At 41.6% G+C, this 23,642-nt stretch overlaps 1 protein-coding gene across 1 annotated transcript; it reads left to right on the forward strand.

Moving 5' to 3' along the window:
- Positions 1-4,154: 4,154 nt before the first annotated feature.
- PSMC1 (proteasome 26S subunit, ATPase 1) lies at positions 4,155-23,239 on the forward strand. The gene is made up of 11 exons (XM_024209697.3): positions 4,155-4,257; positions 6,226-6,279; positions 7,434-7,530; positions 10,636-10,760; positions 11,502-11,687; positions 11,953-12,081; positions 12,730-12,826; positions 14,107-14,296; positions 16,701-16,852; positions 19,788-19,942; positions 22,926-23,239. The coding sequence occupies exons 1-11, from the start codon at positions 4,255-4,257 to the stop codon at positions 23,058-23,060; spliced, it is 1,323 nt and encodes a 440-aa protein (XP_024065465.1). The 5' UTR covers positions 4,155-4,254; the 3' UTR covers positions 23,061-23,239.
- The last annotated feature ends 403 nt before the right edge of the window (positions 23,240-23,642 follow it).

Consider the following 23,642-nt stretch of genomic DNA (forward strand, 5'->3'; position numbering starts at 1 on the left):
GGTCTTTCAATCAGCTGCACATCTACCTTATACTACTGTAATGTTATCTACAAAAACAACAAGGAGTCTGGTGGCACCTTAAAGACTAACAGATTTATTTGGGCATAAGCTTTCGTGGGTAAAAACCTCACTTCTTCAGATGCAATGTAATGTTATCTATTTCTCTAGTTTGCTAATGAGAATGTCATGCAGGACTGTGTCAAATCAAGATATCTCATGTTTACTGCTTCCCTGCTATTCACCAGGCCAGTAAACCTGTCAATGAAGGAAATTAGGTTGGCTTGGCATAATTTGTTCTTGAAAAATCCATGCTGGATATTACTTATTACCTTATAATCCTCCAGGACCAGTGCTTACAAATTGATTGTTTAATAATTTGTTCAAGTATCCTCCCAGGTTTTGAAGTTAGGCTGACTGGTCTATAATTCCCTGGGTCCTCCTTGTTCCCCTGTTTTAAAGATAGGTAGTATGTTTCTCCTTCTCCAGTCCTCTGGGACATCACCCATCCTCCATGAGTTGTCAAAGATAATTGCTAACAGTTCCGAGATTGCTTCAGTTAGTACCTTAAGTATCCTAGGATGAATCAGGCCCTGCCAACTTGCAATACATCCAATTTATCTAAATATTCTAGTTTAACCAGTTCTTTCCCTATTTTGGCTTGTGATCCTTCCCCTTTGTTGTTAATGGTCTTGAGTATCTGCTCACCATTAACCTTTTTAGTAAAGATTAAAGCAAAATAGTCATTAAATGACTCAGCCTTCTTGATGTCATCAGTTAGCTATCCTTCCTTGCTAATTAGAGGATCTACACTTTCCTTTGTCTTTTTCTTGCTCCTAATGTGTTTAAAGAACCTCTTGTTATTGCCTTTAATGTCCTTGCTAGGTGTACCTTAGTCTTTCTGATTTTGTCCCTACATGCTTATACTAGTCCTTTGTACTCATCCTTAGCAATTTGTCCATGTTTCCACTTTTTGTAGGATTCCTTTTGATTTTTGGGTCATTAAAGAACTTCTAATGGAGCCATGTTGGCCTCTTCCTATTCTTTCCTTTGCACCAAGATAGGTTGAAGTTGTGCCTTTAATATTGTTTCCTTGAGAAATTGCCTGAACTCCTTTTCCCCTTAGATTTTCTCTCCATGGGACCTGCCTACCAGTTCTCTGTGTTTGTTAAAGTCTGCTTTTTTTAAGTCCATTGACCTTATTCTGTTATTGTCACTTACAATCATGAAATCTATCATTTCATGATCACTTTCACCCAAATTGCCTTCCACCTTGAGAATTACTATCAATTCCTCCTGATGGTCAGAATAAAGTCTAAAATGGCTGTGCCCTTGGTTACCTCCTCCACTTTCTGAAACAAAAAGTTGTCCCTAATATATTCCAAGAACTTAATGGAAATTTTGTATTTTGCCATATTACTTTTCCAACAGATGTCTGGGTATTTAAAATCCCCCATTACTAGCAGGTCTTATGTTTTGAATATTTCTATTTGTTCTAGAAATGCCTCAGCCACCTCCTTGTCCTGATTTAGTTGTCTGCAGTAGATGCCTACCAGGACATCCCTATTTTTTACCCCTTTTATCTTTACCCTACGGACTTTCAACTGGTCTGCCTCTCAGCTCCTTCTGATCTCCGAACAAATGCATATATTCTTGATGTATAATGCAAAACCTCAACCTGTTTTATCTTGCCTGTCCTTCCTGAACAAGTTATACTTCTCTATACCAATATTCCAGATCTGAGATTTATCCCACCACATCTATGTCATGCCAATTATGACATAATTTAGTTTACAGACTAATACTTCCAGTTCTTTCTTTTTATTTCCCATACTCCTTGCATTTAAAGTCCAATCCTGTTTTCTAGGACAAGACAGATACACACAAGAGGTGAGAGAAAAGAACAGCAAAGATAGAAAATGGAGCTTCTATCTCTAGTGTTAACTTTCACTTGTAATCTCACTGCTGGAGAGACACAAGCACAACCCACAGCTGGCCACTTTGAGACTTGGCAAACTGTACCAGCATCAGGCTGTTTACGGCATTATTTTTAACTGCCTCTTTGGTTATAGCAGGAGTTCTCAAGCTGGGGGTCAGGATCCCTCAGGAGATCACAAGGTTATTACATGGGGGGTCATGAGTTGTCAACCTCCACCCCCAACCCCGCTTTGCCTCCAGCATTTAAAATGATGTTAAATATATTAAAAAGTGTTTTTAATTTATAGGGGAGGGGGGTCACACTCAGAGGCTTGCTATGTGAAAGGGGTCGCCAGTAAAAAAGTTTGAGAACCACTGGGTTATAGGCTTTCACCAGTGTTGCAAAATGTACAGTCTTGGCCAGCTAAGCCAGCCTTTTATTAGATAGAAGGCAAAAGGAGAAGGATAAGAAAGAGAAGAAATAAGCTGGGGAAGAAAAAGGACACATGGGGGAGGGAAGTATAGCAGGCACTAAAGTCTCACATCCCAGGTGGAGTTTAGGATTCAGCTGGAGCCAGTGGAGGTGGTGATGTCATCTGGGTCTCTCTCTTGGCCCAGCTTCATGAGGACATCTTTCAGGATCAGGACAATGCAGGCCCAATGTTATAATGGTGGATCCCAGGTGACACTGTGGATAGCAGCCATGATGATGAAGTTTGTGCCTTCTGATCCACCTCTCAGATAGCTGCTGTTGTCAGGTCATCCCCCACCTCCATTTTTAAAAAAAAGGCACCTAAAAGGAAGTGATGGGCAGAATAGCCCATCCCCTCATTATTTTGTTAATCAATCAGGCCTCATTTCCAACACATCAATTTTGATTCATTGAGTTCCAGTCCCAAACTTTTCTAGTTTACCAGGCATGGTTTTAAAAGTCTTTGAACTATATTAGTAGGCCTTTTTGTTTGGATTAATTTAGTCTGTCTCCCTTTTGCACTTTTTCCTGTTAAAATTTATTGTTATAGGTTATTGTAACACTTTATGAACTTTCACTCACTTCTAGGGTGACCAGATGTCCCGATTTTATTGGGACAGTCCCGATATTCAGGGCTTTGTCTTATATAGGCACCTATTATCCCCCCGCCCCCATCCCGATTTTTCACACTTACTGTCTGGTCACCCTACTCACTTCTTACCATCAAACTCAATTAGGGTAAATTTGTAGGCCCAATTATTAAAATAGGGGTTTGAGGAGTTCGTTGTTTTTGAAAGTTATGGTGAATTAGCCCTGCTGTAACCAAACCAAACTCTATCATGGTCAAAAGAGTTATGCCTGTTTGCACCAAGCCTGAATTTGGTTCCTACTTGCTCTTTATCATGGTGAACTTTAATTATACAGAGCCCTCTACAGCTTTCCTTGTGTATAGCTGTCGTAAGAAAGATCCAAGATCCATCCATTTGACACTGTTGCATTTGGAGCCATAGTACTGTTGCAGAATTCTAACAGGAATAAAAATTTGTTCTTCCCAGCACGGAATGATCTCAGATACTTAGAGATGAGATAAAGGAGAACAATCTATAAAGGTTTTTTAGAACAGCTGGTTAAACTTTAGCTTCTGCCTAGTTTCTTAGAAGAGAATGGGGTGTATTATTACAATATTTAATCATATCAAGAATTAGTGTTTTTTTAGGTTGGTTCAACATTTTTCTTAGACTCAGGTGTGTGTGAGACAAGACAAGCAGCACTTTCAGAATGGGAATCCAGGTGACTGATTTTTAATTCTATGGATGTCAGTGAAATCCAAAGATGATAGTAAACTGGGTGGAAGTGTGAAATACCACGGAAAGCAGGCCTAATGCAAGGGGACCCAACGAGGTCAGGAACATCCCTTCAGGAAAGAACAGGGAGTTTCACTCAGACAAGAAGCAGCTGCAGGAAGAGGCCCCACGTGACAGCAGGGAGTGCTCTGCCATGGGCACTAGCCTCGAAGCGTCTCCCCACTGACACAGCCCCTGCTGCCGCTGCCAGCTCCGCGAACCTGCCTTGTGCCCTCCACGAGCTCAGAACATCCCCCGCCGCGCGCCCAGCATCTCTCCGCTCCCCAATCCACGTGACCCCGCGCGCTGCCCCGACCCGTCCCTAGTCCCCAGGGTTGGGCAGAGGCTTCTTGCTCTCCACGCCCCATCCATTTCCTTCCTTCCTCCGCACGCTCAGGCCCCGCCCCCTCTCTCTCTTCGCGGCCGCGCTTGGCCCTTCCTGGGCTCCGTAGCGGTCCCGTCTCTGTCTCTGTCTGTGCCCTCTCGGCCCCCATACGCCGCGGAGCTTCCGTTGGTGGGTGCAGGATGGTGAGTGAGCACCGGGCCCGTGTCTCCGTCACCGGTAACCGGGGGGCTGCAGTCAGGAGACCGAGGGATGGGGGGATATGGAGCGGGGCTGGGCCCCCTGCCTCTGGGGCCCGGCTCCTTCCCCCGCCGGCCCGGCTTATGCGGAGTCATCGCCCATCCCCCGCTGAGGCCTGTGCCCCGCCGGCCCCGGAGCGAGGGGAGCGGGGCGGGGGGGGGTATTTACCGATTTCGGGAGGCAATTTATTTCTAAGCCGTAAAATCATCTCCCGGAAGGGAGCGTCCCCCAGAGCCCTGTCCAGAAGGGGCCGGTCCCCCTCAGGCACAGCCCCTCGTCCTGCGCCGTCGGCCAGCGAAGGGGGCAGATCCCCGCTGCTACAAGGCACAGGCGAAACAAAGGAGGGTGGAAATGGCAAAGCTGCCACCCATGTTAACAATCTCCCGTCTTATCCGGTACCCCATGAGGAGACTGAAAAGATCTCTCTTCTGTAGGCCTGCCTGCCTGGTATTTAGCAAAACGGAGAAAAACAAACTGGGGCTGGTGCCGGGTCCTGTCCCCTTTCCTACACCCACAATTGGTTTGTTCATCTTCTGTTTAAATAATAAAAATACCTAATTTTGACTGTTTTTCATCAGTGGATCTCAAAGTGCTCACATCGTGGGGTGCTGTGTAGGGTATTGCCAACACGAAGTGTTCAAAAACCACAAGTACCTTAACATTTTTGAGATTTTTAAAATACAATTTTGGGTCTTTTTATCTCCTTTTTAATGTTTGAGTCTTTGGATAACACTTGGGTCACATTTTCAGTTTTCATAACCACAAGGTTGAGAAACCTGTTTGGTTTTTTCGTAATGGCAGCTGAGATGCTCATATAATCACATGATTCTAGTAGCTAGTGCTTTGAGAAAAAACACCTAGAATCTCAAGAGCTGACAATAGCGTATTAAGCATACAATGCACAATTAAAATACACAGCTTTATTGTTTCATTGCCTTAATTGATTAGCAAAAGCTAACCCATTTTATAGTCTTAACTCACTAAAAATGTGAAAAGTCATATAAAAACCTGTGGACTTAATAACACCATTTGCTCAGTGAACACCCATGTCTGATAGTGAAGGGTAAGATTATGTCATGGATTCTGTGACTTTCAGAGACCTCTGTGATGTTTTCCAGCCCTGGGGTGGTGGGCTGGAGCTGGCAGCTGCCGTGGAGCCCTGCAGCTCTGAGCCGCCACGGGCAGCGGTTCGCAGGTGCCGTGGGCACTGGGGGACCCTTGCAGCTCCCAGCTGCCATGAGCGGCAGGTGCTGGATTCCCCCACCGTGACAGTGGGGCTGGGGCTCGGGCTCTCATGCCCCTCCCCCGAGCTTGGGCTTCAGTCCTCCCCCCAGTCAGCCCCATTTTGTTACAGTTATTTTTAGTAAAAGTCAGGGACAGGTCACAGGCAATTTAAAGGTGACCTGTGCCTGAGTTTTACCAAAAATACCTGTGACAAAATCTTAACCTTATTGATGGTACATTCTTTTCACTAGCTTTAATACCAATCCTTGATTTAGTACAGATGAGTACACTAGCTTTATGTGATTAGTTGTATTATTGACAAAGAAATAGTTTACAGGCCTTGGAAACAGGGATTGCCATCTTCCTGGCATATCTAGTTCAACTGTGGCCAATACTTTATGCTTCAAAGGAAGGAGATATAACCATTATGCATCAAGCTAGTGCAATGCTGTATCAGTCCAAAACATAGCCCTTTGGTCAGTCCATATTGCTCCACTCTTCAAATCCCTTCACTAACTCTCCTGCTTGAGAAGATTGATTTATTCTAGGATTTACCAGCAGTTTGTTTAGCCTTATTAAAATGTATCTAATTGCATATTCTTTTTGCAAGATTCTTTCAAGATTCTTAGTATTCCAGATACAAATAGCTTGCTTGCTTTCATTTGGGTGTCATCTTTGTTTTCCTTTAGGGTCAAAGTCAAAGTGGTGGACATGGTCCTGGGGGTGGCAAGAAGGATGACAAGGTAAATAATAAAAAATCAATTGCCCTTTTTTAATAGGGTAAACTGCATGACTAATTCCAAAGTTTTCAGCAATGGATTTTTAAATAATCTTTTGTTCCATGTACTCAAAACTGCCTAAAATTTGCCCATTGCTTATATTTCCTAGCCTCCCCAAATATCACTTTCATATGCATGTTGTAGAAGAACTCACATGGTTTATTCAGAAAATGCCTTGCTCTGTAAACTGTACAAGAGGCACTAAGAATTACATGGCAGTAATATCCTATTTACAAACAGTGAAATAAAAATAGCTCTTGGTCACAAAGGAGTTGACTTTTCAAAATCTGCAGGCAGATACCCGATTTGTGAGTACCGAGTCAGCACTTGAACGCATCGGCTGCAAGTGCATTTTTAAAAATCCAACTAATGTGGCTTTTTTTCTTGTGGCTTAGGAAGAAAAATGAGTCCTTCTGAGCTAGAATTCTGTTTATTCAGGCAAACTTATAAATGTACAAATTAACAACTGAATTTAATATATTTGGATGTAGATTAAACTGCAAAGTAAACAAACTGCAAAACCTGACTGCTCCTTTATGTTGTAAAATAACACTGGGATAAGTCTCCACAGTGCAGTGCTGCTGCAACAGAGCAAAGTGTTCTGTTCTGCGTGTGGAAGCTGTGCGCTGTGTGACATAGGATGGCTAGTGTAAACACTTTGCCTTGCTGCAACTTACACCATCACACCAGTGCAGAGAGCAGTAGTGTGATTCTCTAGTGTAGACTAGGCTTGAGAGTCAACCTCCTCTCTCCCTTAAGCCTCACTTTAAGAGGCCTCGAAGATTTACAGTTCAGGTTTCAGCCTCCTGTGACATCAGATTCCTAGTTCTCCAAAAATTGGCAAAGTCCTTCATCTGAAAGAGGCAACTCAAGATCTGATATATCTAATGTATAAAGTAAGCAGGAAAAAAATTAGTTTTTTTTTTTAAAGCCTCCCTCTTTATATATTATACATCATAAAGGAGGAGTAAAGGGCACAAACCCAGTATATTTTTGCATTGTAATTCACTTTCAAATTGAGTTATTTTTCAGCTTGGCACTGTGGTGGATTTCTGTGGCTTGTTCTTGTGATAGCTATTCTGATTTTTGTTTTGTGCTTGTCTGATTTGGTTTAAAAGGATAAGAAGAAGAAATATGAACCTCCAGTTCCAACTAGAGTGGGGAAAAAGAAGAAGAAAACAAAGGGACCAGATGCAGCCAGCAAACTCCCACTGGGTAAGTATGTTTATTTCTCCTACAATCTCACAAGGCTCTTATAATATTGTGGGATCTAGGGTTCTGATCCTGCAACAAGCTCCACAAGGGCATATAGTGGTCTGCTCCCACAGATCATACTGCAGGATTAGGCCTAAATCTCAAATGAGTAAATTGTAAAACCAAAGGTAACACTGTACAGATTTTATTAGAAATAATTTCCCTATTGCTTGGTTAAGGTTATTAGAGATTATCTCAGTAATTCTTAATATTTTTTCTGACGAACGCTCTATAGGGCACCCAATTTTTTTTCTTTTTCTTAAATGAGGTCAAAAGTGGGGAAGATCCTGTGAATAATATAGTTGGAGTAGCATTGGAATAAGCAAAAGAGTGACTGACCCTCCTGTGCATTTAGGAGCTGGGAGAAGTGATGTTGAGAGTCTCTTCTGTCTGTATAAACAACAAAAATAAGTCTTTTATTCACCTGAATTATCAGTAAACTGTGAAACATTGTCCTTGTGCAGGACCAGTAGGATTTATTCTCTGTAAAATGCACACATATGTTTGAATGGGTTACCTATTCTGTCCAGTAGTAGAACAGTGACACAGATACATGGTATACTACTGTCCATTTGTCTATCAGGTGTTTTTTTAACTGTTGCAGAGGATCTGAACAGATGAACTCACAAGGGATACAGTATTAAATTATGCAATGTTGTGGTTAAGGTGCTTGCTCACAGTCATTAACAATTAGATTTTTGCAATTAGATTTGCTCTGTTACATGAGGTTAGGAGTTTGTTATAGGTTAGGGATTTGTTACAGGAGTGGGTAGGTGAGATTCTGTGGCCTGTGTTGTGCAGGAGGGCAGACTAGATGATCATAATGGTCCCTTCTGACCTTAAAGTCTATGAGTATGTTTGCTGCTGTTGTAATTCTCTTCACATTCCCAAATGAAACTTGTGGAATGAGGTGGTTGTGGGGGCTGTTTTTTCTTTTCAGAGGCCCTTTCTGGATTTAGAAGGCTGTTAAGGGGGATAACTCTTGTTTTGGCACTTGTGTGAAACTTTAGCTGTGAGTAGGACATGTGAATTTGCTTTATATCTATGGCCTTTTCTATACTAAGTTTTCAACCACTGGTGTAGCATGCTGGTGCAAGCAATAGAGCAAACAGGATTTACTTTGATTCCACACAATTTGTTGTAGCTGGAATAAGCTGCACTGGTATAAATTGTGCAGTACTTCTATAACTCGTGTGTATACTGTGCTTTGCACAGGTGTATCTATGACAGTGGATAAAGCACCAGTTCAAGGAAGACCTGTAAAATTCCTCCTGAACTGAGCCTTTTGCTGTGAGATTGTGGCTGGCATTTTTGTCTTCTTTAAGTTCTCCATCAGGTGAAGCACTGGGGGTCTGGAAGGGTCATTCAGAGTCCAGACTGAATACTGTAGATATGCCCAACATATGAGGCAGGACAAGGGAAAAAGGAAACTGTGGTTCCTGATTTTGTTTATAAACAGTGGTGAAATTGTGCATTCAGTAATGCTATTCCAGCTGACTTTTAGTAAAAGGGGGAGGAGAAGAAAGGAGAAAAACATTAAACTCTCTAGAATTGGGTCTTCCAGGGTTTGGGGCATTTAAGATGTATTGCAGCTGTTCTATTGAACTTGCTCTGTTTAAGGGCTGTACTTTTTGATTAGCTAATAGCCAGTTGCTTTGTTAGTTTAAAGTAACCTTTTCTTTACTGTGGTTAATTTATTTCTACCACTGTGGTTTTTGTTCCGGGGTGTCTTAGTGATTCTTCTGTGAATTTTTCTCCTTTTGCTCTTCTGCTCAATATGCAACAGCAGTCAAAAAAGCTGTCAGAATGTTAGGAACCATTAAGAAAGGGATAGATAAGAAGATAGAAAATATCATCATGACACTATATAAATCCATGGTACGCTCACACCTTAAATACTGCATGAAGTTCTGGTTGCCCCATCTCAAAAATATATATATTAAAATTGGAAAAGGTACAGAGAAGGGCAGCAAAAATGATTAGGGGTAGGAAACAGCTTCCATATGAGAAGAGATTAAAAAGCCTGGGACTTTTCAACTTGGAAAAGAGATGACTAAGTGGGGTATGATAAAGGTCTGTAAAATTGTGAGTGGTGTAGAGAAAATTAATAAGGAAGTATTATGTACTCCTTCATATAACATAAGAACCAGGTATCACCCAATGAAATTATTAGGCAGGAGGTTTAACACAAACAAAAGGAGCTACTACTTCACACAACACACAGTCAAGCTGTGGAATTCATTGCCAGGAGAGGTTGTGAAGGTCAAAACTATAACAGGGTTTAAAAAAGAAATAAGTTCAAGGAATCTATTAGCCAAGATGGTCAGGGATGCAACCCAATGCTCTGGGTGTCCTTAGCGTCTGAATTCCAGAAGCTGGGAATAGACAATAGGGGATGGATCTCTCGATGATTGCCTGTTCTGTTCATTCCCTCTGAAGCACCTGGCATTGGCCACTGTCAAAAGACAGGGTACTGGGCTAGATGGACCATTGGTCTGATCCAGTATGGCCGTTCTTATGTTCCACTGTCTTTAAAGTGGAATAAAGTATTGCTTTACTATGCTGCCTGATGGCTGGAAACCCCACTGGGAAATTACATCCATATTCTAGGCCACTGGAGCTTTTTTGTGTGAGGTATTGGCATGGTAGTGGCTATGGCTGCCAGAGCATAATCTTAGTCTGCAGTGCCTACCTCTGCTTGATGCACTCTTACCTTGTTAGATTCTGGAAGTATTGACTCGTCTACTGATGTGCCATTGAAAACCCTGGTAGTGGTTGGGTAGATTTATAGAGAAACACACCTAAAGCCATTACCCCAGAGACTGTTGTGGTGGAAGGTAATTAGGACATTTGGAAGAAAATCCGATTAGAAACTTTCATTTAAATAACTAGTATTTTGAAAAGATTTGCTGGTGGATTTCTTAGTTTACAGGCCTTTGGGTAATGATTCAGACTGGTCTGTTAATAAGGATTAGGCCAGCAATTTCTAGCAATGAATTATTGAATAGCTTATACCATATCTAAATGGGAATCAGATATACAGTGATTCGACTTCTTTCATTACAGTGACACCTCACACACAATGCAGACTCAAATTGCTGAAATTAGAGAGAATTAAAGATTACCTACTTATGGAGGAAGAATTTATCAGAAATCAGGAACAGATGAAACCTTTAGAAGAAAAGCAAGAGGTAAGTCTTGAGGAAATTATTACACTCTTATTAAAACTGAGATACTACTAACCTAGATCTTTAGAAGTAAAATTGTAAACAATGTAAACTAGTTGATGCACAAGACCTGGAACTAAAGTGACTGAAATTTATAAAAACAGATTAAATATTTAATATTTATTTTAATTGTATTTAATAAAGCATAGAAGGTACAGTCTCCTTACCGAGCGGCTCCCTAGTTGAAGAACAGAGGGTGGAGGAGTCTACTTTCAGGAATATTGGGGACTGGACTAGTGGGTTGAGTTTCGATACAGTTTATTATAGGTGGGGCATGTGTTTTTGTTTAGTGGGTCTCTGAAGGTGGAACTCTCCAAGGTGGCCAGCCAGCAGAGAAGGGAAGGAATGCGCTAGACACATACACATTCTTATAGGGTAAGCTACAGCGGCATAAAGCAACGTGAGATTAAACAAGTGGTTTAGCTTCTTAGCTGCCCCAAAAAGAGAGCTCCTATCCTCCTCTGCTGGGGAAGCTACATTTTCAGGGACCGTGGGATCTATACCGCATCACAAGCAGTAGAAAGAACTTTTTTTTTTCAAATAGTTGTCAGAAGAACTGGGTAATGAATTTCCATTTTTTCCTCACACAGGCCGTAGTTCTTACTTTAGTATATATGTTTAAAGCAGTACAATACATGTTTTGCAGAAGCTATTTTTTTTATTTCTGTGTTTAGTTCTTTGCTTTTGCTTGTTTGTTTCTTGCAGGAAGAGAGATCAAAGGTCGATGATCTGAGAGGAACCCCAATGTCTGTAGGTACCCTGGAGGAGATTATTGATGATAATCACGCTATAGTGTCTACATCAGTGGGATCTGAGCACTATGTCAGTATTTTGTCTTTTGTGGACAAAGATCTTCTAGAACCAGGCTGCTCTGTTTTGCTCAATCATAAGGTAAGTTGTCTCACAATATGAAGATGGAGTGGTGTGCAAGTTCCAATATCCCTCTGAACTAGCCTTTGTTTTTGGATCTGTTACAAGAGTACCATAGTGCAAGATCCAAGAATAAGTGCTTTGTGTGTTTCATATCGTTGTGTGAATGTACAGTACATTTAATCTTGGATTCCTGTGTAGTTTTGTGTTTTATCTTTAGGATCATTCTTCAGTAAAATGCATGCTATTTTACTTATGTTTGGTATTGGTATACCACTTGGACTAGGTTCATGCTGTGATAGGAGTCCTGATGGATGACACAGATCCTTTAGTTACAGTGATGAAAGTGGAAAAGGCCCCTCAGGAGACTTACGCTGACATTGGTGGCCTTGACAACCAGATTCAAGAAATTAAGGTATTCATATTTAGTAATTTATCTAATTAAAAAGAAAACTTTTAAGCATCTATTATCAGGAAGTTACCCAGATGATGGTCCAAAACTTGTGCATGAATTGTCACAATTGCTGTGGAACCCAAGAAAGCATTGAGCTTTCTGGGATTTTGTACATTTTAAATCCTCAGCCTTAGCAGGCTTTTACAATTATATCAAGATTTTCAAAAGTGACTAGTGATTTTGGGAGTCCTATTTTGCCTCACTTTAAAGAGACGTGATTTTCAGAAAGTGCTGATTTCCTATCCTCTGAAATAGGTACCTTTTTAAGGGTGACTCAAGGTGGGCACCCAAAACACTAGTGAAAATGTTGGCCTTAATAATTGATAATTAACCACATTGAGGAAACCAGATTTCTCTTGTTGAATAATCCTCAGATTATAGAGGCGTCCTCCAGTGCTCTGCACACAGGATTAGGAGCCATGAATTCCTGAATTCTAAATTAAGTTCTGACATTGACTTGCTATGTGGCCTTTGGCTGTGCACTCATTCAGCCTTAATGTTTTAATTTCTAAAATGGAGACAGTAATACTCAATTACTTCATGTGACTGTTGTGCAGATTAATTAGTCAATATTTGTAAAATACTTTAATACTTGTTCTTATGCTATAGGAATCTGTGGAGCTTCCTCTCACCCATCCTGAGTATTATGAAGAGATGGGTATAAAGCCTCCCAAAGGAGTAATTCTTTATGGCCCACCTGGCACAGGTATCCTACATAACAGTAACTTTAAGTATGCTCAATTAATCCCATTTAAGGTATTAAGTGCAGATCCACAAAGATACTTAGGCACCTAAGTCCCAAATCTGGCTCCACTGCGATTCACAAAACTCCTGCTGCACCCCATAGCTGCTGGATGAGGTTAGGGCCTGAGTCTTCAGGGCAAAAGTTCCCTCAGCGCTTGAGTTTTTGCCTCTGGGCGTGCACACTACTGCCTCCCTGTAGGTCTTCCGAAGCTTATCTCCCGCATAAGCCCTAGAGCAGTTCACAAACTGGGGGAAGATAGGTGTCATCCACCTAAGTCACATGTGTAGCCAGCCCATTCTGGTGGGCATGTTCAGAGGCCACCTCCTGGATCGGGCCCTGTTCAGAGTCTTCCCGGAGGAGGAGGTGGTGCCCACCTTATAACTTTAGCCAGTGGTTAGAGCACTCACCTGGGGTGTCAGAGACCCAGGTTCAATTTCCCCATCTGCTGGAGAAAGGATTTGAATAGGGGTCTCCCACTTCTCAGGAGAGTGCTCCAATCACTGAGCTATGGAATATTCTGATGTGGGGCTTCCTCAGTTTCTCTGGTTGAAGCTGTGGATAAATACTTGAGTCATTAGAGCATGGGGACTGGACCCTTGGTCTCCCATCTCCCAGGTGGATGCCTTAACCCCTGGGCTTAGTCATTCTCACTCTGTTTCTCACTGGCCCAACAACTGATCCACTGTTGATAAATACTTAAATAGTCATTGGGCCAGAGAGAGAGACTGACTCTGCATTGCAGTGGTTACAACACTCCCCTGGGATGTGGGAGGCTCGGGGTATGGTAGCTTTGCACCTGTCATGTCCCACAAGAAATGCCTTAAGCACCTAAGCCTTTTGACTCAAAGAGGCGGGTCTTCTTTCATGGATCACTAAGCAGAGGTAGGTGCCTGTCTCCAGGATACACCCGTCATTGTCCAGCTTAGATGGGGAGCTGCCTAGAATGTTGACTTTTGTGGATCATGTTCTAAGGCTCCTAACCCTCCCCATTCATTGTATAGGAAGCCTGTGTGCCTAACTCAATCATTGAGGATCGCAGTGTTGTTTCTGTGATTTTTCTAGGCACCTAAAAGTTCAGCGCTGTGATGCTCAGCATTGCAATGTCTTAGTCATTGAGTTGTAATTTTAATATAATTATACTTGGTATATCAGCACTGTTCTGTATTTCATACGTATTTTTTCTTAAAGTTAATAATTGTTACTGCAAACTCACTGCAGTGTTTCTTTACAATTGATAATAGGTAAAACCTTACTAGCCAAAGCAGTGGCAAACCAGACCTCAGCAACCTTTCTGAGAGTTGTTGGCTCCGAGCTCATACAGAAGTACCTAGGTGATGGTCCAAAACTTGTCCGTGAATTGTTCCGCGTAGCTGAGGAGCATGCTCCATCAATCGTCTTTATTGATGAAATAGATGCCATTGGTACAAAGAGGTAGTGTATTGCATTCACGCTTCCACACTGAATATAATAATAATTTTGTCAAGAACAATAGGGAAGTTATCTGAAACATTTCCTTTTGTGTGAGTTTGTGTTGAATTTCTCCTTTCGTCATTGCCATTTTGGTAGGTTAAATCAGGAGTTCTCAAACTGGGGGTCAGGACCCCTCTGGGGGTTGCGAGGTTATTACATGGGGGGTCATGAGCTGTCAGCCTCCACCCCCAAGCCCTGCTTTGCCTCCAGCCTTTATAATGGTATTAAATATATTTAAAAGTGTATTTAATGTGTAAGGGGGGTCGCACTCAGAGGTTTGCTATGTGAAAGGGGTCACCAGTACAAAAGTTTGAGAACCACTGGGTTAAATGATTTTTAATGTGAACAACACTTCCATTTGTTGACAAGTAAAATTTGAAGTAGTTACTACAAAATTCTCAAATTTATCTCAAAACATTTTTTGTTATAAGATATGCCAAAAGTTAGCTGCTAGTGTGGTAGAACCTAACAGTATAGCTAGAGTAATGATGGATTGCTTTAGGCAGAAAGAGGTGGCTTGTGTAACAAATACATTCATCATTCCTCCAACATTAGCGGAGTACGACATTTGATTACTTTAACTTATTTTTCTATTGTGTTATTATTTATATAAATCTGTAGATGCTTGTCTATACATTCTGCTATGTAGATATGTAGGGCTGTAGATAAGTTTAAAATAACATTGTTTGGGTGTATCATGGTAAAAATCCATGCTCAATAACTTTCCATAACTTTTATAGCATTTTTAATTGTTACGCTGTCCACAGCAGAAGTTAATAAAATTGATCCATGTGAGTGAGCCATTATGTCACACTGAACTAATGTCAGCTTGCATCCAGGCTGTGCTGTTTTAAAGATGGAGCAAGGTTTAATTGGGACTGACGCACTTCACAGCTTAAGGTGTCCTTAAAGCAGCCCATTATCACCCTAAAAATCAAAGTGTTGGAAATAGCAGTATATATTTGCACATTTTGGGATGTCTGGAGGTGCCATTTTCATACTTCTGTTTAAAAAACAAACAAACACTGTTTCAGTAAAACACACTGCAGGTCTGACTTGAATCAGCACAGGCAAAGAAATTGTTAGAGGGATGCTGTCAAGTCCTAACAGCTGGAAGCTAAAGTCAGCAGTGGTCAAATTGGAAGTGACACACATTTTTAACATTGAGGGTAATTAATCATTGGAATAGCTTACCAAGGAATGTGATACATTCATCACTCTATGCCTTTACATCAAGATTGGATGTGTTTCTAAACTGTATGTTCTAATTTTTTATTATGGTACTGCCTAGGGGACCAATCAAGCATCAGGCCCCATTGTGCTAGTCCCAGTCTCTGCCCCCAAAAGCTTACAGTGTAAATAGACAAGACTGAAAAATGTAAGGGGCATTATATACCAGCAGAATGATTGTTTGTAAATGTCATGTTAGTTCTTAGATTTAAAAAAACATGGGGAGGGATTTGTTAGGAGGGGATTAGATAAACGTAGGGCTCTGGTTCAACCTGAAATTATTGGACTAGATGCTGGAATCATGTGAAATTCTGTGGCCTTTTCTATGCAAAGGTCAGACTAGATTATTGTAATACTTTCTGACCATAAAATCTGTGCATATATGAAAAACTGGAAATGGATTAATTTAAATAATCAGTTTCTGAGAATGCACCCTTCTAAATAGTATGTTTACAATTTTTTTAAAATTCTTGTTAAAAAATTGAGGATTTTTCTGCTTCCCTATTTATAAGGGCCTTTTCATTAAGGGACAAACTAACTATTCACACTGATGCACAAAGTAAACACTGGAAAAATAAAAGAATATTTGCTCATCTTTCAGTTTAGTGTTACACCTCTACCCCAATATAACACGAATTCAGATATAACGCGGTAAAGCAGTGCTCCGGGGGGAGGAGGGGTGTGTGTGCGCACTCCGGCAGATCAAAGCAAGTTCGATATAACGTGGTTTCATCTATAACGTGGTAAGATTTTTTGGCTCCCGGGGACAGCGTTATATCGGGGTAGAGGTGTACTTCTAACTGCAGAAGAGCCAATGTTTTCAGTCAGAAATGTGACTTTAAAGTTGGGTGTCCCTTTTTAAGGCTGTTTCTCTGTCTTCTGCTTACCTTATTGGACCCAGGTGGTATATAAACTGACCTATTGTGAAAGCTTTTGTATTTGAGGGCATATTTACATTCCTATATAACCTGGGTGTTTTAAGCTCTGACGAAAAAAGCTGTTTATAATCATTGGTAGAGTGTCAGAGCATTTATTTCGGATATGCTGATCATTTTATTATTGGTAAAGAAAAGTATTTTTTGTACAGGGTTTAATTTGGTTTGGTTATATTTCTTTCTCTTGCCCGTCCTCAAAGATATGACTCAAATTCTGGTGGTGAAAGAGAGATCCAGCGTACGATGCTGGAGTTGCTGAACCAATTAGATGGGTTTGATTCCCGTGGGGATGTGAAAGTTATCATGGCCACAAACAGAATAGAAACATTGGATCCAGCCTTAATCAGGCCAGGTAAGAGACTTTTTATTATGCATTTTTATTAAGTCGCATTTACTCCAAAAAGCTTCTTGTGCCAGGTGCTGAATTTCATTTCTGCCTTTCTCAAACAACGTTCTATAAAGACTCTCCATAATCGTTTTATGGCTTAGAAGGAATATTGATTTAGGAGTATAAAAAGTCAGTCCTTCTGAACAGGATGTAAAATATGAATCATGATGTATGTGCATGGAGAAAAAGGATAGTTTTCAGTTACAGGAGAAATTGCATTATAAATGCATTATGTATAGTTAATCCCGAGGAAGAATATGAAAATTATTTTAAATGTATCATGCTGTTGCTTAGGTATTTTATATGTCCATCTTTACCATAGTATCTGAGTATCTCATCATTTGTTAATCATTTATCCTTAAAACACCCCTGTGAGGCAGGGAAGTGATATCATCCCCATTTTACAGATGGGGAGCTGAGGCAGAATGACTAAGGGCTAGATTCACAAAAGGATTTAGGTGCTTAACTGACACTTCAGGTACCTAAATCCCCAAATCAGGTCACAATGGGGTTAACAAAAGCCCTGTTCAGCTGCCCCAGAATGCTGTAGGCACCTAAGTTTTCACAGTAAAAGTTCCCTACATGCCTATATTTTTGCATGTACTCATGTGCAATGCAGCAGCCTTCCTCTAGACGTCCAGATGCCTAAGCACCCAGAGCAATGTATAAAATAGAAGAAGATAGGTGTTCCTCTGCCTAACTTGCCTGTGGGGCCCGATCTGGTGCACGGCTCAGAGCTCACCTACCAGATCAGGCTCCCATAGGTGAGCTCACCCAAAATACTGGGGAAGTGCTGGGGAGGGGGAGACCTCCCTCTTACATTTTAGCCCAGGGGCTAGGCTACTTATGCAGGAGACCCCCTCGCCCCCCACTTCAAGTTGCTCCTCCACGTAAGTGTGAAGGGATTCAAACAGGGATCTGCCACCAGTAGGTTATGGAATAGTCTGTGCGGTTCCCTCAGTCTCACCTCTTGAGGTTGTTCCACCATGAATAAATGATTAGTCACTGGTCTAGAGAGAGAACAAGCATAAGAATGACTGTATAATGGGTAGTTAAAGCACTCATTTGGGCCATGGGAGACCCAGGATACAGTCCCCCTGCTCCAATGACTTTTTCTTGTTTATTTATCCACAGTGCAACAGCTGCAGTAGAAGCAAATGAGGGAGGCCCACATCAGATTATCTCATAGTCCAGTGGTTGGGCACTCACCTGCGAGGTGGCAGATCCCTGTTTGAATCCTTTCTTCCTCTCAGGCAAAGTGGGGACTTGAACCAGGGGTCTTCCACAGCCCATGTGAGTATCCTAACCACTGGGCTAAAAGTTGTAAGAGAGGTCCTGGCACCCCCAGCTCCTTGCAAAATGGCATAGGCACCCACTGCTAAGAGAAGATTTGCACTGAGAGTCTCAAGCAGTGGGAGGTGCCTCCCTGCGGCCCAGACTTAGGTGCTGAACTCTGAGAGGGGTGGGGATGAGGACAGACCTCTTGCCTTGGCATCACCCATTGATGAGGAGCAGCCTAGCATGTTGGCTTTTGTGAATCCCATTCTAAGGCACCTATCTCAGACTTTGAGAATCCCAGTGATTTTCTAGGTGCTGAAAGGGTAGGTGTGATGATGCTTAACCTCACCACACCTAAATTCCTTTCTAAATCTAGCCCACGTTCATGCAGGATGTCTTTGGTAGGGCTGTCTGTCCTAATTGCTATCCTTCCTCTTAGTCTAGAAGCACATTTTCCATTCAGCTATCGAAAAATAGAACACCAGTATTAAATACCAGTACCATAATTTCTGGGCTGATTTTATTTTTTTCCTCTGAGTATAAACCTGGCACCTACCATTCTGTCTGCTCTGGAGTATGCTGCTCTTTAATAAAGATAAAACTATCCAAGCACTTAATTCAGTGCAAACACAATGTGAAGTGCTTGTTTTTGATCACTTCTATTTAATTCACAGATAAAGCTGGTGAACTTTAAGGTTACTTAGAATACTTGTATACAAAGGAACTCCAGTTTGAAAAATAAAAGTCTAAGCATTAAAAGCTTTAAACCTCACTCGTGTTAGCAGGTACCTGTTTTAAATAGGAAAGGGCGAGTGCCAGGATGTTTTCTGTGACAAGTTTTTACTTATTGAACTTGCTTTCCTTCCTTTGCCAGAGCCTGGATGTGGCAACCTTCAGGCTATGATGCAGGAGTGTCCTGTTTGGTTGGAATTTAATAATAGGGAATGGAGAAGATTGGGCTGGATGATGATGATGTTTCTTTTTAAAGATCTATCGGGTTCAGTCCTTATGTGGGTTTCTTGCCTGGAAAAATATTAAAAATCGGATATAAAAGCTGAGCAGCAACAAAACTTGAGCTGGGCACAGATCCTATACTGTAAAGTTGTAAAAACAGCCAGCAAGAGATTCTAAGTGTTTGGGAAGTAAGAAGGAAGCTACCCCACATCTGCCTACTGTGAGGTTCTTACACCTTTCCACTGAAGCTGGTCACTATTTGAGACAAGATAATGGACTAGATGGACTTCCCTCTGATCCAGTTTGTCAATTCTTTTGTTCCTCTATTTAAATATGACTAGGCCAGTAGTAGTTCTCTCCCTATTTCATTTAAACATTATGGGACAGTGACTGTCTATTTTGTCTTGCACACAGACCCTACAGTGCAACACTGCATAATCATTAATAAAACGGTCACAGCTTGTTCATATTCTCATGAGCATGGAGCCTCACCTACCTTCTGAACCTCAATTTTTCTTCCAGAATATGGCTGTGGGACATTGCCTCCACACCTCTGCCAATGTGGGGGAAACAGTGACAGCTCATTCTGTACTTCTTCAGGGGACAGAGCACTTCAAACTTCACTGCTTTCAATCCAGAATCACTTAAATGTCTTTCCTACACACAGGGCGTATTGATAGGAAAATTGAGTTCCCCTTACCAGATGAAAAGACCAAGAAGCGCATCTTTCAGATCCACACAAGCAGGATGACTTTGGCAGATGATGTAACTTTAGATGAGCTTATTATGGCTAAAGATGATCTGTCTGGCGCAGATATTAAGGTAAGGTGCACTAGTGCTGACTAAGTTTGTAAACATCAGTTATGATAAATGTGTAATATCTGGGGTGAATCAAGACCTTGCGCTATGATCCAAATAAGCAGCCCCTTCCTCTACTACTGTAAGACAGTCACTGTCCTTCAAAGCTTTTACTGTTTTCTCTCCTTTGTCATTGATTAGAGCAGTGATACTCAGGCCTCAGTGGTGCAGAAGCCAAATTAGCAATCACCATCACCCAAAAGAGCCACAATAGTGTGAATTCATTGTTCATTTACTATATGTATATATTCTTACAGCAAAATGACCGACCAAGTATTGATTTTAGCAACTATAGTAAAAGCATCCTGATTGGTTAATACAGTAACTCCTCACTTAAAGTTGTCCTGGTTAATGTTGTTACGTTGCTGATTAATTAGGGAACATGCTCGTTTAAAGTTCTGTAATGCTCCCTTCTAATGTTGTTTGGCAGCCGCCTGCTTTGTCCACTGCTTGCAGGAAGAGCAGCCCATTGCAGGCTTGGAACCAGGGTGGACCGGCAGCCTCCCTATCAGCTCCCCTAAGTTCCCTGTGCAGCAGCTGGCCAGTAGGTTATCAGTTGCTGGCAGTTCAGTTGCTCCTGCCCTCTGCCTTGGAGCTGCTCCCCGAGACTCCTGCTTGCTGTGCGGGGGGGAGGAGAGGAAGAGGGGGGCTGTCAGGGTGTGTCCCTCCCCCCTGCTGCACCCCACTTACCCCATGTTCCATAGAGCGGTGGGAGACAACAGGGCTCAGGATGGAGGGAGTTTACTGGCAGCAGCTGCGGTCTCAGCAAGCTGATCTAATTAACAAGGCAGTGTACTTAAGAGTAGGGTCAGCATACTTAAAGGGGAAATGCGCATCTCTCTCTCTCACACACGGTGCGTGTCTCTGTCTGCGATGCTGTCTCCCCTCCCTCCATTCCTGCTGCCTTGTAGAGTGAGAGAGTTAACCCTTGAGGGCTCAGCCAATTGCTAGTTCATCATTTAGCAGTAAGGCATTCCCTGGGAAATATCCCACCCTCTGACTCCTCCACCTCAACCAAGTTTCACAATCATCATCACTGTTTATCAGTATTAAGTTGTTTGTTTAAAACTTATACTGTGTGTGTGTTTTATATATATATATAAAAAAAAAATGTCTTTTGTCTGGTGAAAAAAAATTCCCTGGAACCTAACATTCATTCTTATGGGGAAATTGGATTTGCTTAACATCGTTTTGCTTAAAGTTGCATTTTTCAGGAACATAACTACAACGTTAAGTGAGGAGTTACTGTAACTAAAATCATAGTGTTTTAATATGTGCTACAAAGAGCTGCAGGAGACACATGAAAGAGCCACTTGCAGCTGCCAAGCCTCAGTCTGAGTATCACTGCATGAGCAGGGACCATCAGTGCCACTCTCTGGCTCCTCCTTTGTTGATGTTAAAATAAAAAAAAAAAAAAAAAAACTGCATTTGGGTGTCAACAAATACCCGAGTGCCATAAAAATCTCTTCATTTAGTGTAGGTGGGTACCAAAACTCTACTTACCACACCATTTCTAATGGCTGAGGAGCATGTTTTTCTAAATGCTGAAAATGCAAATGTTAGCAGTGGTTGAGTAGAAATTAAAGTCTAAGGGGCTAGAGTCACAAAGGGACATAGTTCCCTAAATCCCAGAATCAGGCCCTACTGGAGTCACAAAACCCCTGCTCAGTTGCTGCTGCACCCTCTAGGTGCCTGGGTTTCTGCCTCTGCACATCCACAGTGCAGCCTCCTTCTGTGTGCCTAAGCCCCAGTGTGATGTACTAACTGTGGGAAAATAGGCATTCCTCCACCTAACTTGTCTGTGGTCACATGCCAGTAGGCATGCTCAGCGCTTGCCTAGTGGATTGGGTCTCCTTAGGCAAGCTCACACAAGAGCTTGCTGGGGACCATCCTTCATAACTTTTAGCCCAAAGGATATTCTGATGGGGGGCTTCTTCCGTCTCTCCTGTTGAAGCTGTTCCAATATGGATAAATGAGTCATTGGACCAGTCCCCCTCCTTCAATGATTTTTTTTAGATAATTTATCCAGTGGAACAACTTCAACAGGAGAGATTGAGAGTGCCCCACATCCGACTTCTCATAGCTCAGTGGTTAGGGCACTCTTCTTCCCCCTCAGGCAGAGGTGGGACTTGAAGCAGAGTCTCTCACATTACTGGTGAGTACCCTAACCACTGGGCTGAAAGTTTTCAGGGAGTGCCTCCTCTTGCAAAATCATTGGAGACACTGAACTCTCTGAGGGTAGGGAAGCTTAGTACATAGCATCTCCCATTGGCTAAGGCAAGGGATAACTTAGGTGGGTAGCATGCTGGCTTTGTGAATCTAACCCAATATGTCGTATCCCATCTGGAGGAGCCACTGTCTTGGAGTTGGTTAGTAGTCCTTAGCTACAATGCTATTCATCTAAGGCTTTTGAAGGAGGTCACAGTTACAGGCTCTGTGAAGCTGCTGTACCCAAGTTGTAGATGAGAGAAATTTTACATGGAGATAGTGTAACTTGTCTAAAGCCATACAGCAGGTCAGTGGCAGAGTTGAGAATAGAGACTAGGAGTTCTGGCTCCTTGTAATTTCACCTCTAGAGAGACCCATTTTGAAGTTCTGCTTAGCTGATAAGTTCACACAGTGGCAGCCTCAGTTTACTAGACTGTTGTAGATCAAAGAGGTACAGTTATGGACTGTGCTAAATGTATCTGATTTCCTGTTGGCATGCAAGCACTGCTTGGATCGGAAACAGAACTATTTGTTCAATACAGGTGTAGAAAGAACTTGAGTTCCAGTCTCATTAGCTTCATAACTTAATATGGCAAGTAATGATTAGCATGGTTTTGCCACTGTTCTGTTTGCACTGGCATCTAGAAAATATTTGAAAACTGTGTGTCACAGTAATGCATGTGTGGTTTGAATGAGTTGTCTATAGCTAGAAATTAATATCAGCTTTTCTCTTTGGTAGGCAATTTGCACAGAAGCTGGTTTGATGGCTTTGAGAGAACGCAGAATGAAAGTAACTAATGAAGACTTCAAAAAATCAAAAGAGAATGTTCTCTATAAGAAACAAGAAGGCACCCCAGAGGGGCTTTATCTTTAGATTAACTATGTCCACATAGGGACTTTTCTCATTTTCAAAATACACAAAATGGCAACAGATGTTTCACAGGCCTCATCAATAGAGCATAATGTCTTAGCCTCTCCAAGCATGATGGATGGACTGTGTTTAGTTGTAAGTCTATAAAATACTTATTTCTAAATAAAACATTTGTTTCAGAATGATTTTTTTAATTGAATGTCTTTATCAACACTTCAGCCATATGTATTAAATTGCCTAGTTACCTATTAGTGGCTTGATGAATTTTTTCATCAAGCTACTGGCTTCTATAGACTATTTCAGAAAACAAGACCTGCAATCTCATAACTTACTAACTACTGTGAGCAACTTTATTATAAAATTTCTCTGAATTGGATTTGTCAGTTATATAGTACCTCTGCTGTCTATACATCCTAAATGAATCCCCTATACTTTTGTGTTAACTAGATTTAGGCTTACTACAAGATTAACAATTACACCTAGTCCAGTAACGATGGTATTCTTTTTATAGGATATTTCAATATAATAGTACCCGGGCAGTTATAAAAATGGTTAGGAGTTCCTTTTTTTTTTTTTAAATGAATT

This window comes from Terrapene carolina, unplaced genomic scaffold (genome assembly GCF_002925995.2).
Source record: "Terrapene carolina triunguis isolate 2854851 unplaced genomic scaffold, T_m_triunguis-2.0 Scaffold96, whole genome shotgun sequence".
In the NCBI taxonomy this organism is placed as follows: Eukaryota; Metazoa; Chordata; order Testudines; family Emydidae; genus Terrapene; species Terrapene triunguis.

Excerpts from the sequence above, each read along its gene's own strand:
- PSMC1 (XM_024209697.3), top strand. Across the intron at positions 16,853-19,787 it reads TCCAGCCTTAATCAGGCCAG|GGCGTATTGATAGGAAAATT; the intron begins GTAAGAGACTTT and ends TCCTACACACAG. Across the intron at positions 19,943-22,925 it reads TGTCTGGCGCAGATATTAAG|GCAATTTGCACAGAAGCTGG; the intron begins GTAAGGTGCACT and ends TCTCTTTGGTAG.